The sequence below is a fragment of the Sinohyriopsis cumingii genome, chromosome 12, assembly GCF_028554795.1.
Source record: "Sinohyriopsis cumingii isolate HCF-2022 chromosome 12, ASM2855479v2, whole genome shotgun sequence".
Taxonomy (NCBI): Eukaryota; Metazoa; Mollusca; class Bivalvia; order Unionida; family Unionidae; genus Sinohyriopsis; species Sinohyriopsis cumingii.
Window position 1 is genome coordinate 36157635 of NC_142972.1, and position 15857 is coordinate 36173491.

At 36.3% G+C, this 15857-nt stretch overlaps 2 protein-coding genes across 4 annotated transcripts in view; one reads left to right on the plus strand and one right to left on the minus strand.

Moving 5' to 3' along the window:
* Positions 1 to 15857, minus strand: part of LOC149786257 (EEF1A lysine methyltransferase 1-like) — an 82601-nt gene that overhangs the window by 13849 nt on the left and 52895 nt on the right. Inside the window, exon 1 of one of the 3 annotated variants that reach the window (XM_089976643.1) lies at positions 10655 to 10781. The exons of the other annotated variants lie outside the window; for them this stretch is intronic. The gene's annotated coding sequence lies outside the window, so the exon portion shown is untranslated. Of the gene's footprint in view, positions 1 to 10654; positions 10782 to 15857 lie in introns of those variants that run through there. 3 annotated transcript variants of the gene reach the window in all.
* The window catches only part of LOC149786258 (trafficking protein particle complex subunit 3-like), a 33738-nt gene continuing 28887 nt past the window's right edge, over positions 11007 to 15857 (plus strand). Inside the window, exon 1 of the mRNA XM_089976647.1 lies at positions 11007 to 11159. Within this exon, the coding sequence (XP_089832773.1) occupies positions 11118 to 11159 (42 nt within the window). The 5' untranslated portion in view covers positions 11007 to 11117. The remainder of the gene's footprint in view (positions 11160 to 15857) is intronic.

Sequence of the window (15857 nt, forward strand, 5' to 3'; positions counted from 1 at the left end):
AGATAAGGGAAATTCTCTATTTTCCATGGAATTTCTGTTTTGAGACTGAAGAAGTCACTGATCCATGACTCCTACCATCTGAGTGTTACAATGAGGATAAGATAAGGTGAAACTTTGATTCTCTTGCTTTTGTACCAATACTGGAATCAAAGGTGGTAGAGGATAGGGGTATGTCTCCAGCCCATTCCAATATATGGATAGCACATCGGATGCCCAGGCTTTTGGATGTGAATGGTGAGACAAAGGTTGGGAACGTTGTATTCCAATGCAAACAGGTCAACCAATGGTCCGTCCCATCTGGTGCATATCTGAATGAAATAATGGGATGGGGAGTCTATTCTGTCTACATATTAAGCTGATTGTTCCGTGACAAAGAATCTGCTATTGCATGTAGATGTCCAGGAATATGACGGACATTGATTTGTTGTTGATAACAACACTTTACAAAGTACCACTCTAGTATGCAAAGGTCTGGGGACTTGCTTCCTCCTTGCCATTGGAGATAAGTCACCAACATAGAGCTGTCAGATGGAACGAGGACTCACATTCCAGTCAAAAGTTCCTGCCACCTGTGAAAGGCTCTCAAAATGACCTTAATTTTGAGGATATTGATATGCAGATGCCAGTCCTGGGGAGGCCACACTCCGTTGGCTTCACAAAAGGTGTTTGTGAGTGTGACCCCCAACTTTTAGTACTTGCATCTGTATTGACTGTGATCTCTGGTGGCTGTACTTGTTGAGGTATACACACTGTGAGTCAAGTTAGGTCACTCCAAGTCTGCATATGGTACTTCATATCTGTGCGAATAGGGAGCAGTTTGTCCAGTGGAAAAATATTTGGCCTCCATTGGGATAAAAGTATCATTTGTAATGGTCATATATAAAGACAATCTAGAATGATGAGGTCTGCTGCTGTGCTGAGCAATCCTAAAATCTTAAAGAATTCCAAAATGAAGATATTCCCTCAAGAGTAACACCATGATCCTAATTTTAATGCCCATTCCTGAGGGAGACATACTCTGCTTACCTGTGTCTTGAATTCCGTACATAGATATACAAATTGTTGATATGGTACTGGGTTGGATTTGTCCTTATTTATGAGAAAACCCAGATTATAAGCAGTGTGATAGGGTTATCAGATCATGTTTCAACACATAACCCACCTGATGTCTCTGCAGGATGTCATCCAGGTAACTTGATGCAGCCATCGTGGAGATGGTTCAGACATGAGCCACAACATGGTTCATCAGATGAGTGAAGCCCCAGGGACTGATGTTGAATCAAATGGGAGTGCTCAGAGTTGGTAATCAATGTCAGTTTAGGTAAAATGCAGAAACTTCCTGGAAGCCTTGTGAATAGTGATATGAAGATATGCATCTTCAAGTCCATGCTGATAGCAAAGTCTCCTTTTGGAATGGCATTCAAAATGCACCAGTCTTTCCATGGAGCACCAAGGAGCTAGAATGAATTGATTGAAGGCACTTGGGTCAATCACAGGCCGCAGAATGCCATTTGCCTTTGGGACCAAGAAATATCTGGAATAAAATTTCAGGAAATTTATATTTCAAACCCCCCATTATTCTTGCTGCAAGGCGATGGCTTTGAATGGGTCTGTTAGAATGCTGTATCTGATGAGACTCTGGACAGAGGAGAAGAGGTTTTGAAAGTGATGTGACATCAGGTCCAATGATCCTTGTGGCAAATCTTGTCCCATTCTGCATAGAAGAACTGAAGCCTTCCACCTACTGGGATATGTGGAGAGGGCAGTGTGGAGACAATGGCATTTTTGAGAGATGGAGGCAGTTGTAAAGAGAAATTTTGGTGGATATAAAGAGAAACTTTTTCATAAGCAATCACTACTTCTCTGTCATTTGTCCTCTTTGGTTCATGAGAACCATGGTTTACAGTGTGCAGAACTACAAATGGACGTAGGAGGATAATAGTAGAATCCTGGAGGTAAAAGGTAGAACACTTCTTCAATGGAGGCTCTTAAGGTTGAGTCTTCCTGCAACATAATGAGATCTGTAAGTGAAGAAGGAGCCTTTGCAAACTGCAAAGACCCAGAACTGTAATCACATAATGCATCAGGAAATCTGGGTCTGTGCGATTTGTTAGGAGTAATCAGAAAAAAATAAACAACATAGACCCTCATCTGCATGTGAATTACATTATGGAATATCATAATCTTTGTTGTTTGCACTTTGACTGAACTTAAAAGTGCGAACATACTTAAGAGGGAATATGGCCAATTAAAGAAGCTGGAATCAAGTGTTGAGCTATATCGTGGGTCTCAAATTCAAACCACCCTGAGGGGCCCCGAGTGGCCGAGTGGTCTAAAGCGCTCTCCGTTACGGATCACTGCCATCTCACCTCTGTCTGCATGGGTTCGAGTCTCGGATTCGGCCAATGTGGATATGTGAGAAAGCTTGCCAGTAGCTTCTCGAGGGTCGGTGGTTCTTTCCGGGGATTTCCCGGGTTCTTCCTCCACCATTAATACTGGCCGCCATGTATAGCCTATCATGTGCTGAAAAATGGCGTTAAACCCTACAACAACAACAACAACAACAAACCCCCCTGAGGGCAGCATGAAGGCATTTTTGATGGCCCAAGGGCTGCACCACCTTTGCTATCTATCATGACACCTTGCAGGCCACAGGATACAGCTTGGTAGGCTGAATGTGGCATGCAGGCTGTGTGTTTGAGACCTCTGAGCTGTATGAATATTAAATACCTTTGATAACTGAAGTGGCTTCCTAAACATGGACATAGAAATGCCACAGTAATTATGCTGAGTGCAGCTTGAGACCAAAAGCTCTACTCACAAAGTAATTAGCTCTTATGTTAACAAATAGCATCTCCATAGTAAACCAGCTAAACATTAAAGCTTATGCCAACAAACAGCACCTCTACAGTGCATCAGCTGAAAATTAAACCTTTAATTTCATGATTCAAAAGAGAATTCTAAACTTAAGAAGACAATGAATAATAACTATGGTTAAAACAATGTCACAATTAAAAACATAGTTTACATGCTGACCACTAGCATTTAAGCCACCACTGCATGCATAACAGCTGTACTCAATCACTCTGCACAGGCAAAGAACACCCATAATACATAACAGTACACATCTCCATGACCCTTTTTTGAAAGTGCATGAGAGACTTTTTAAGCTGTTTCTTTTCCTAAAGGTTTTAACATTGTAACATTAGGATTTCCAAGACAAAATCACATAAAGTCTGCCTACAAAGTCAAAACAAACAGATCTATTAAGGTTTGGTACCAGAATAATACCATACAATTTGACTGACTAATGATATGATATGATACTGGAAGTGTTTTTATATCATGCAGTAAGATTCTATTTTTAGTAATGTAACAGCTTTCAAAAAATGGTCTTGGAATGCATTTTTGTATATATATATATATATATATATATATATATATATATATATATATATATATATATATATATATATATTGTTTGTTATTAGTAACTAAATCACACTGTACACATCATGAAAATGTCAAATAAACAGTAATATGAAAGTCAACCTCAATAAGCAAAATTGATTTTCAGAAACATACAATTACAGGGGGAAAAACTTTAGATTTTGAAAAATGTGAACTCTATTTTTTATCAATGTGCTGAACATCAAGGAAGATGATGCAGAACATCAGGACAAGCCCTAATTAGTCATCCTTGGTTTCTTTAAATTATTAATTAAAAACTGAATATAGGCAACACAACAACTTCCAATGTAGGAATTGATTCAACTAAGTCGGGGAATTTGTTGATGAAGGTTAACAGAATATAAGAACATGATCAATTTATACAGGACTACACAGAGCTGACCAGAATTAGGGCAACTAATCATGATCAATTTACACAGGACCACACAGAGCTGACCAGAATTAGGGCAACTAATCATGATCAATTTATACAGGACTACACAGAGCTGACCAGAATTAGGGCAACTAATCATGATCAATTTACACAGGACTACACACAGCTGACCAGAATTAGGGTAACTAATCATGATCAATTTACACAGGACCACACAGAGCTGACCAGAATTAGGGCAACTAATCATGATCAATTTATACAGGACTACACAGAGCTGACCAGAATTAGGGTAACTAATCATGATCAATTTACACAGGACCACACAGAGCTGACCAGAATTAGGGCAACTAATCATGATCAATTTATACAGGACTACACTGAGCTGACCAGAATTAGGGCAACTAATCATGATCAATTTACACAGGACTACACAGAGCTGACCAGAATTAGGGCAACTAATCATGATCAACTTACACAGGACTACACAGAGCTGACCAGAATTAGGGCAACTATTCATGATCAATTTACACAGGACTACACAGAGCTGACCAGAATTAGGGCACTAATCATGATCAATTTACACAGGACTACAAAGAGCTGACCAGAATTAGGGCAACTAATCATGATCAATTTATACAGGACTACACAGAGCTGACCAGAATTAGGGCAACTAATCATTATCAATTTACACAGGACTACATAGAGCTGGCCAGAATTAAGGCAAGCAAACATGATTAATTAACACAGAATTACATGGTGACCAGAATTAGGGCAAACTCAGACCAAAGACAACTTAGCACAAGACATGTAGGTTCCAGTATCAGACTACTCTAATCTTGGACCTGACCCTGATCCAACTTGGAACCATGTACTTTGATCAACTTCAACACAAACCAACATTTAACATCGATCAATTTAAGGCACAAGTCACAACCTGATTAAAATCAAGATCTCCTTATCAATAACTAGATCTGATGGACATCAGAATGAGATCATGTTCTGTTGACCTTTAATTCTTCAGTCATACTGCTGAATGTAAAATAATGACTTCAGCACACATCATTATTGCATGTAAGGATAATTCACCTTAACACAAAATTCAATTTTTTCCTAGGCTTCTAAATCAAGGTGGAGTGAGAATCTGCACTGCCACTGGAATATAAACCTCTGATCATACCAAGTCTAAGTATATGGCACTCTTGTTTCATACATGAAAATATGTACAGATCAGTATTTTGGGACTAGAATGAAAGACTTGCACTACAAAAAAATAAGCCTGTAGACACATTTTCAAGTTCTGCTGATGTACATTTCAGTTGGATGAAATGAAATGGTAGCAGAGGAATGCTGAATTTAGTTAAGCAGGATTTTGTTTCTAAAACGAAAAAAATGAAAATATACAAATGATGATAAGAGTGATTATAGACAGCTTTATTTCATTAAGTGATGCTGCATTGAAGGAATTATAGCTTTAAAAATTTGAGTTTGTGTGTGATTTGGATTTTTAACGTAGCTTTAACAATGTTTCAGTCACATCGCTACGATGTCTGCAGTGTAACAGTTTATAGTGATGTCTAGCACTGGGGCATCATGCCTCAACATGTAGCATGATGTCCCACCCAGTCACATTATTCTAAAACCAGACCAATCAGTCCTAACACTAACCTCTTAACGCTGAGCACCAAGTGAGGCAGCTGTTAGTACCATTTTTGTAAGTTTTTGGTATAACTCGGCCAGGGAGCTTAAAAATATCCTGGTCCATTAATACAGTACACACATTGTGGATTATGGACTACCCACTAAATCAAAGGATTAAATGCCTATTACCAGTAGTGGATGTCCACTTAGTCTGGAGGATTCCACCCATGTCTAGTGGAAATCCACCCTATGTTCTGGAAGTCCATTGAAAATTGTATTGCAGCTGTAGTGAGTTTTATGGCATCTCTTGATAATTTATTGATAATTTATATTTGCTTCATAATTAGACACCAAATAAACAGGTGGGAGAAACCCAGATGTCATAAACTCGACTATGGTAGGTGTCAATTTCAATCTTTACCTGTACAAACCAAACAGTGGCAACATTTTGTGTTGTATTTATCAGTGGCCTGGTTAGGGATACATAAAAATAAAAATGCTTAACATAAAAACAAAATTTGGTTTAAATTTCTTGGATATCTCTCCACCCCTGTACATGACAGACAATGCATTAGAAAAACTGCATCTACAACATACATACCTACTGATTAATTACATGTATAGGTACCACTTAGCATATAAAACACAAAACTGTACAATGCCCCAATGTAAAACAAATATTTCAAACAAATAATATATTTAAAATATAAAAACACAATCAGAAAAACATGCAAAAACTATAAACTAAATATTTTAAATAAATAGAATAAATATTAGCACAACTAAATTACCCAATAAATTTTAAACAATAATTATTATTTTTACAAAAAATTCTATGAATTTAAACAAACAATTACAAACTTTAACATAATATTAAAAAGAACAATCAACAAGATTTTAAATATAGAACCAATAATCTACAAACATGAAAAAAAATACAAAATTAATATTTTTTATAAACATGAGGTTTACAATATCTTGGACTTCATCCCACCAATGTCCATGACAGAGTTTACCTAGCTATAATGTACATCCATGTTCATTGATGTATATGTACCTGTTCGCATATTAGCATATACAAAAGCAGCAATTTGCATACTGTCCTGCATCAAGCAGTAACTTTGATGTTTGTTAACAATAAATGATATTTCATAAAAGTGCTTTGTGTATTGGTTATTCATTTGTCAGTTTCCCTTTTATTTCCATACTATTTCCAAGACCCACTTTGAAGTAATTATTGAGGCAGTAATACAAATAAAACTCAAAAAGAGATAATGAAGGAACACTGTTCTATTTATATCATACATGTACAGGGATGGTCCTAGCTTTTAAAAAGCTGTCGCCAAAATAATCGCCAACCTCAATATTTTGTCGCCAATTTTCAAAAAGTGTCGCCAAAAAAAGTAGTGTACATTTTTCCAAGTGTTAATTTAGTCTATTAATGTAACAGGCAATGAAAATTACAAAAGATGGATTAGTTAATACTTTAATTACAACAAGCATTAACAAAATGTTACAAAGTGTTACATGAAGATCCGTCGCGATTTTAGGGCTGCCCACTTGTTGAATGCAGTTTCAAAGTCTAATTTTTCACATCTGTACATGCTGATTCTCATTAAATTCTTGAGAGATGAGATGCAGAGCTTATTTCTGATGTCAGTTTTTATGAGGTTCATCTTACTGAATCCACGTTCACAGTCCTCAGTGCTGGCAGGTGACACCAGTAGTCTCTCAGCAGCCCCCCCCCCCTTTATGGATAGCTTCACAAAGCTTGTAGCGAACTGCTTCCTAAATCCCAAGAATGATCACTGAATGCTGTATAAATTTTCTCGACAAGAAAAATAGGATCTCCATTCCCGCGAATGAAACTTACACGAGTCAACACCTGGCAATATTGGACCGTATATATAAGCGTAAATTCACACCCAATTTAGGGATTCTTTCACTCCTGTATTTTGAGAAATAAATAATTATTATTAATTATGCAAAACCTTTTTTTTTTTTTTTTTTTTTTTTTTTGCTATTTCTTGTTGCGGAGTTTAAGTCTCTGCAGCCGTAACACGGGACTGATGGCAAAAGGAAAAGATCAATGAGTAAAATGCTGCACTGGCGACAGATGTACTTGTGATTGAGATTTTTTCCATTTGCTTTGCATTTATACACAGTAGTCGGTACTTCAAAGGTTATCAGTTTTCTATGAAGGTTCAGCAAAACTATTGTATTGGTATATGTATAAAAAAAAAACAGAAGGATTAGCCATACAATTAATTGTATCTGTTTTATTCGCGTCTTCAGAAGTGGGTCAGTTGTAGGTCTAGTGCGGTAGCATGATTGACTGTATCGCAGCATACAGTACTCAGCCCAGATGTCAGCATAAGCAGATTATGATGTAACAATGCACTGTAAAGATAGGGTTGTCAATAAGAACAAAGGATCGTTTGTGTAACAGATTGACTCCAATGCATTGCTTAGTCAAGTTTATGGCTTCCTTTCGTTCTGGCTTTAAATTTATTCAGTCCAAATCCATGATTGTATGTACAAATTAAATAACCAAAAAGTATGTCGCCAAAAAAATCGCCAGATGGGATATTTTTGTCGCCAATAAGGAAAAAAAATCGCAATTTGCAACATTGGCGAAGCCCAGGACGATCCCTGCATGTATGAATAAGAACACCGGAAAATAATGAACAAATGTCACAATTCTTTCCATCTAACCCCAATCATCAGCATGTACCCCACTACCAAATTCAAAATCAAAATAGATAAAGGATATTTTAAAATGCATAAAACTTACTCATTTCATTTATTTATATACAAATTTCTAATGACTGTCACAAAGCAATCCCTAACATTGTAATCTTCTTCATGTTTCTAACCAAACTGAAGTTTTCAATGTAAACAAGATGCCTGCTCATTGTAATTTTCCAGTTGTTGTAAGCAGTGGATGCACAGCCTAAACACAGAGGTCAACACTTCATCTGCCTCCAATGTGCAGTATGCAATGTCTAAGTTGGGGGAGGGGGGGGGGCAAAAAAGGGTATAAAAAATATGTCCTTATATTTCTATGCTAGGGAAATTATGAAATTATCCAAAGCTTATGGAACACAATGAACCACAGTAGTCATCACTCCACAGTGTGTGAGCAATACATATTTGCCCACGCAAACATAAATGCTCTGTCAGTGTTGAACACAATGTTTCATATCATTGCTTACAATTTACCACCAAATCACACATGTACTAATCCTAAAAGGTGAAACTTTTTGCATATTGTCCAGAGCTCATTTGTTGACTTTAAGTATATACTATTGTGCTTAATGATAGCCTCATTTTCAGTTTACCAATAAGGGGGCAGTATTCCATTTAGTCCAACAATATAAGACATTGACCTTGATATGTACATTTTATTGGTTAAATAAGGTCTCACTTGATAGTTTCGTATTTTGATACCTCCCTAATTTATAAGGTAGAAGGCATGAACCTAATCATCATAAGCCTAGCATTTATAAATTCACACAGAAGCTAAATCTGGAATATGGCTTAGGTTTACTGTGAGTTAGGCTTGTTTGGTGACCACCTGTCACAGTTAGACTAGCATTGGAGATCAAATGCATAACTTGGGCTGCAAATGAACAGTTGACTTGGTTTATGTATTTACGTACGTCTGCTACAGAGGTAAATATTTTAAAAAATCAAGATAGTTGAGGAGGATGAAAAGTATGCTAATTTATTAAAGTACAATGAACTTTATTCATGCATAAAGCACAGACTGATTCTTTTAACCGCCTTGTAACAGGACAATATTCAAAATAGCTCTTTGCTGTCAAAAAAATTAAAGTTACAATGGGGTTGGTGGCAGTGTTGGTTCAGTATAAAAGCCGCCAGTTGTGTAAGGAATTAACCCGACTGTCTCATTCAAAATCTCACAAGCATACTTTCTACAAAAATCATTTGTTTGTTTATATCTGTATCTTCAGTATAAATTTATTCTCATTTTTCTGCAATAGGTCATTTATTGAATGAAAATTCACCAGAAAAACTGTCCAGTGAGACCTAACTGTGTTGTGAAACATGTTCCCTGGTTTACTGACTGGAATGAGACCAATTTTTGGGGAATATCTCACACACTAGTCGGCCCATATTGACGCTTTTCTACAAATTAAAGTCATATTGCTTTAGTGGGACTAAATATCAGGGTCAATTTCTAGTCCTACAATGCAAGACATAGCACATGTTTTTGTTTTAGTACTACCCAAATAATGGCCTTGTATAGTGTGTTCCGATGTCGGATGACATCAGAATGAGTAGTCAAACTTTCAGGAATATCTCACACACTTGGCAGCCCATATCGACACTCCTCCACTAATTTATGTGCAATTAATATTCTTACTCTGTTGTCTTTATCCTGGCGGAGAGAAAATATGACACTAGCAAAACGATGCATTTTCATGTTCCAATAACATACATTTGAGTTGGTTGCAATGCGACGGTAGTCATGGTATGCTGAAGTATGTTCAAGTAGGTTCATGTGGGGGATATGTTTCTTGAATGAAACAAAATGTTCTTTACAGTTCCAATAGGCATATAATATTTTTATTCATTTCGTTAAAGAATAATATTTCAACTTAACTCAATTTTGGCATTCCTGGCTTTCATCACTTTCCAGCCAACTGAAATGTAGACCAACAAAACTTGAAAACAGGTTCATTTCTTTTGTGAGAAAAAATTTATTAGAGAAAAGACATCAGGATAAGTAAAGTCTAACAAAAACATTCTAACTTTACTTTGTAGAAAAGCGTTGTTATTTGTTGCCGGTTGTGTCTGATATTTCCGAAAATCTGACTCTCGTTAATGTTAGTCAACATCAAAACACACTACACAGTGCCATCAATCCCAAGAACAAAAACATCGGGTGATGTGTCTTACGTTGTAGGGCTAGGTCAATTTCTTACATCGTAAAACAAGGGTACAAGTAAGACCTCGACGCTGATATTTATGTTTTGTGCGTCTGGTACACTAAAACATAAATAACACGTGATATGTCTTACACTGTAGGTCTAGGGTACAAGCTGTCAGGATAGCATTGCGGGCAGGTGGGCACTACAGACACACACCCCCAGCACCACCAAAAAATGATTGGTTCTAAATTTGTAAGTATTATATTGTGCTGACCTGTTCTAAAAGGCTTAATCGCTACACTCGCTTTAAACAGGTCTAATATTGCAAGCAACGGTCTCTGACAAAATTCGTGCACATGCAAGATGTGGACCATGCGTTTGATCGACTCGATTGAACCGGTGCAATTCATAAAAGGTCTGTAGCAAATTGTTTCTCACGGATATAATATTTTTTTGTTCACTTGAACATTTGCTGTATCTGATCAAATGTTATTCCATAGAATAACTTATAATTCTCTTTTTACTATGCGGGTTAAAGAATAATGAGAAAAATATTTATATCTCTTTAGTAATGTATATACAGTATGCATTGTGTTAAATGTCCGCAACCGTATTTTAGCTAGACTCTTGGTCTAATAATTAAAGATTTTACTTCCGGTGTCAGAAAAACAATGGCAATAGAGTAGAAACAATTGTTTTTCAGCCCAATTTTATCCATATTTCTGACAGTTCAAAGCATGTCGAGGCAGACAGCAAGAGCAGGAGACCCCAGAAAAGTGGTAAAATGAGATGCTGTGTGTAGTTAATGGATCTTCAAATATTTAAAGAAGATTGTCAATATTTTCGCATCATTGATACTGTCACCTCCCCTAATTTTGTTCTCTCACATTTCCCTAGTCGGAATGTGCACAGCCCTTTGATTGGAGAAATCAAACTCACAAGCACACATAGGAAATACATATATAACCGCATATGAGAACGCCAGATAGGGATTACATTTTTATCTGGACGGCAGTCTGGACTGTATTAAGTAGGGAGACACGTAGGAAGTCGCCATCTTTACTTCCCTTGGTCAGATTCATATTGGCAAATAATTCTTCCATGCAGAGCGTTGTTTTCATATTTGTTATGTGTTAAAAACAAAGAAGTATTTTACATTTTGATTGCTTCTTACGTGCATTGAACAAATTGATCATTTTTTTATATTGCTAAATGTAAGTAAAAACTGCATCGCCTCCAAAACTTCAGGGTGTCAGCATAAGGTATTTGCTTACTCCTTTCTCTAGTCCTACAGTGTAAGACATTGACCTTGATATTTGTGCTTTGGGGGTCGAGGTCTTAGTGCCTAAAGAATGACGCTGTGTAGTGTGTTCTGATGTCTACTAACATCTTAATGAGAAGTAAAATTTTAATGAAAATCTCACAGACTTGGCAGCCCAAATCAACACTTTTCTACAAATTAAAGTCATAATGTTTTAGTCAGATTTTACTTACTCTAATGTCATTCTTCTATTAAATTCAAAGTTTCACACAAGGAATTGGACCTGTTTTCAAGTTCTGCTGGCCTACATTTCATTTGCCAGGAATGCAATGGAAACTGGGAATGCCAAAATTGGGTTAAAATAAATGATTATTTTATCAAACGAATAAAAATATATTGAAGAAAGTAATAAAGGTAGTTTGAACTAGTGAATACTAAGGTATTGATGATTACCTCACCAACCATGATACCAAAGGTGAACATTATATAAACTTAATTGTATTATCTGGAATTATGCCTTGTTTAATTAGCATGTCCTCCACCAAGAGACTTCATGCTACAGTGCCAACAAACTTTGCACTGTCTTGAAGGTCAAGTTGAGCAAGGTTGACAGGTTTCAGCTATTAGCACATGCTTAGTAATTATTAGATCAGTGAATATAGCTCCATGCTAGACTAGGTTTTTCAAAATCTTTTGTGCATGGTGGTATAACATCTTACGCCTGCAGTCCGCATTTAATAAGTTTTATATTGTATATAAACACAAAATGTGTACTACCTATAACATATGAGTGGGGTCAGGCATATGTGTACCATATATACTCACTTATAAGTTGATTTCACTATCAGTTGACACCACCACAAACCCAACCACCCCCGATTTTAGGGCTGCAGAAGGTAATTTCTCTTTCAATGACCCTCCTATAACTCAAAGTGTTTTTTGCAAGTCAAATCCATCTGCATGGGGTGATGTGGTCACCAAGTTGGAGTTGCACTTGGGAAAAAATAAGTTAAATTGGATAGATGGATATACATAGTAATAGGACAAATAAAGACAAAACCAGTGTAGAATAAATACATTAATATTGAGTTGAATATGTACAAATAAATTGACAACTTGCATTTTCTCCATCTTCATGTAATGAAGTACATAACACTTAATATTTTTAATCCATTAATATAATAAATCAATAATTGTTGTACATGCATTAAAATGGTAATCCAGAATTATTTGATTCACAGTATCATGTAATTTGATATAATAAACAAAGTCTATACTTTTTTATTCACGCTGATATCATCTGGTTCAAAGCCCAACAATTTGTCATCACCATTGGAGTTAACAAGGTTCTGAATTCCTCCACTGTCATCCACTCATTGTAATCATCATCCAACTTAGATTCCTTATCTGATTATATTGAATAAAATCACCTAAGAGTTCGTCATCCTCTCCCATTCGTTGCATTGGAACATGATTTAATTGATTTGACTGAGTCATACCAAAGACTTACAAAAATGGTACTAACAGCTGCCTCGCTTTGCGCTCAGCATTAAGAGGTAAGTGTTAGGACTGGTTGGCCTGGTGTCAGGATACTGTGACTGGGTGGGACATCATGCTACATGTCTGCGGCATGATGCCCCAGTGCTAGACATTACCATAAACTGCCACGCTGCAGACATCATAGCGATATGACTGGAAAGTTGTTAAAGCTACGTTAAAAATCCAAATCACACATACACACACCTCCCGCATTGCACATCAACTGAGATACCAACTCAATCCCTGGATGTTTCACATTTTCTGACATTGTACATTCTTTGGGCCCATTTATAATCTACATGTGCCACTTTTTACTCATATTTTCCTTGAACAGCTTTTTAGGCTAACATCCATTGGTTGTAGCACCAACTTGGTGCTGCCAGGGATCACAGCTTGATATGTTTGATACTGCTGCAAATTCTGTTTCACAAACTGCATCAAATGCACCTAACACACACTGGTTTAGAACCCACTCATTCATACCAAACTCCCAATTAGCATAAAGGGTTTCCATTATTTATTTGCATATGGAGTTTCCATTATTCAAATTTTCTTAAGATATCTGGCACTATCAACTAGAACTGACATTTTTTTGCATCAGTCATGCACCTTTTTCTCGGCGGTACCAAATTCATTGTTCTGCAACACTATTGTTTTCCCAGCAAAGTCTATAGCCTTTAACTTAAAGGCTCCATTGTACACATTACGTTTTCTTTTTCTAATATTGGTGAAAATAAGTAAGTTTTGCAATTCACAATGTATTTTTTTAGTAATTCCAGATGTGTGATAACTTAATGACAAAGTACACTGTAATTAACGGAACAATTAATATTCATAAACTTGAGCCATTATTTATATAGAGGTTCAGCCTGGAGTCAATTAGATACTGTTTGATCATCAACAACAATTAGTGCTAAAGATTGTCCACTGGGGAAAATAAAAGAGTGATGCTTTTTCATGCTGAAGGATTAAAGTTGTACTTATCTCCATCAAAACATTGTGAGCTGAGGAAGCTACACAAGTTTTCATTTATAAGCTAAGGGAGTAAAGTCAGATTTTAATTTTGAATATCTTGCTTATATGATGACCACTATTCTGCATTAATAAACACTGTAGTAATAAAGATAGACTTGTAAACTAGTATATATGCAGTAGGTGTAGTATTTGTCATTTCATCTGGTACCCAGATGTTGCTTTTTAGAATTGTTCCAGCAATGTTTGCACCTGCATTTTATGAACTTTTCGTGGCATGCAAAATCATGTTGGGTTGCTTCACCAGGACCATTATTGAGCCAGTCACTAATAAGAAGTGAAATGCATGTTGGCAGTCAACTCTTTTCTCAGCCCATTGTTATTATATTGTTTCTGAAAGTCTTTTTCCGGTAGCAACTCTACAAGGATTTGTAGTTTTTTTTAACTTTTATCTGCCCTTCATTAATTCCATCATCACTACTTGTTGCTCAACACTTGCATCAGCTATCTTCTCTTTTCTTTGCTGAATCATCAAGTTGTGCTAGTATGGCACCTTACCTGAAGTAAAGGTGGCTGATAATTTTAACAAAGTGGACTGAATAAGTAGATTTTTGTTACGGTCAGCTGCAAGCTGCTTACTGTTGTCATTTGGCTGAAAGCAAGGATGTTCCTTTGGATACTGTATGCTACTCCCCATTTTAGCCTCAAATAAGGTGTGGGCTATTTAAATATTTTCATCACTCATTTCTGCAACACCCTAAAGTGTTAGATGTCATAGAGTTAGACTTGTCCAGCATAAATCTTGCCCATGAATTTATTATGTCTCTGTTGGAGGTGGCCAAATCAGTTTGATGCTAAATATTAATAGGTAAAACAGGTAGTGCAGATAACTTTGTGGTTCTCCATATTGCAAAGAAATCTACTAGAACAACAGTAACGCATGACTTTATGAATGCATTTTGCATTTATGCATGTTTCTGTTATATACCTGTGTAAAGTTCGTATTTTTCAGGTACAGAATTGTCAGCTGAATGGCTCATATAATGATTAAAATATTTATAAATGAAAATGAAGTATTTTCCTGCATTACTACAGTGTAGAAGATATCCACTACCATAAGAGTCTGGTTTGTACTGCTTGTACTGCACATGTTAAGACATGTTGTCTCCCATGACAGGTCACAATCCTATATAATCATTAAATCTGTGCATGGAGAATCCAGTCTCCAGATTCAAGTGGTCTGTCAGTACAGTGTTCTCAAAGGACAGATTTTATGGTACCATTGCAAAGTGATTGATTTTCTTTGCTACCAATCATTTACTTACTTACATTGTGCATTACTTTCTTAATTAATCTGTGTATTTTAAAAAAAGTAGAAGAAAGCGTATTGTCCTACTCCTATTCCTACAGACATTTCTCATCCTGATTGTTATGTAAATTTCATTTTAAGAATCAAAGACAGGGATTAAAGTTAATCAGTTTTGTCATCTCAAGGCAAAATATATTTGGATGGGTTTATTGAAGCCTGACTGTCAAGGCAAAATATATTTGGTTGGGTTTATTGAAACTTGACTGTCAAGGCAAAATATATTTGGGTGTTTTTTTTTAAAACTTGACTGTCAGGAATTTACGATTTCCATATAACACTGCCTGACAGTGTTAAGGAAGATATACATAATTATTGAGCAATCCTGATTCTTTATGT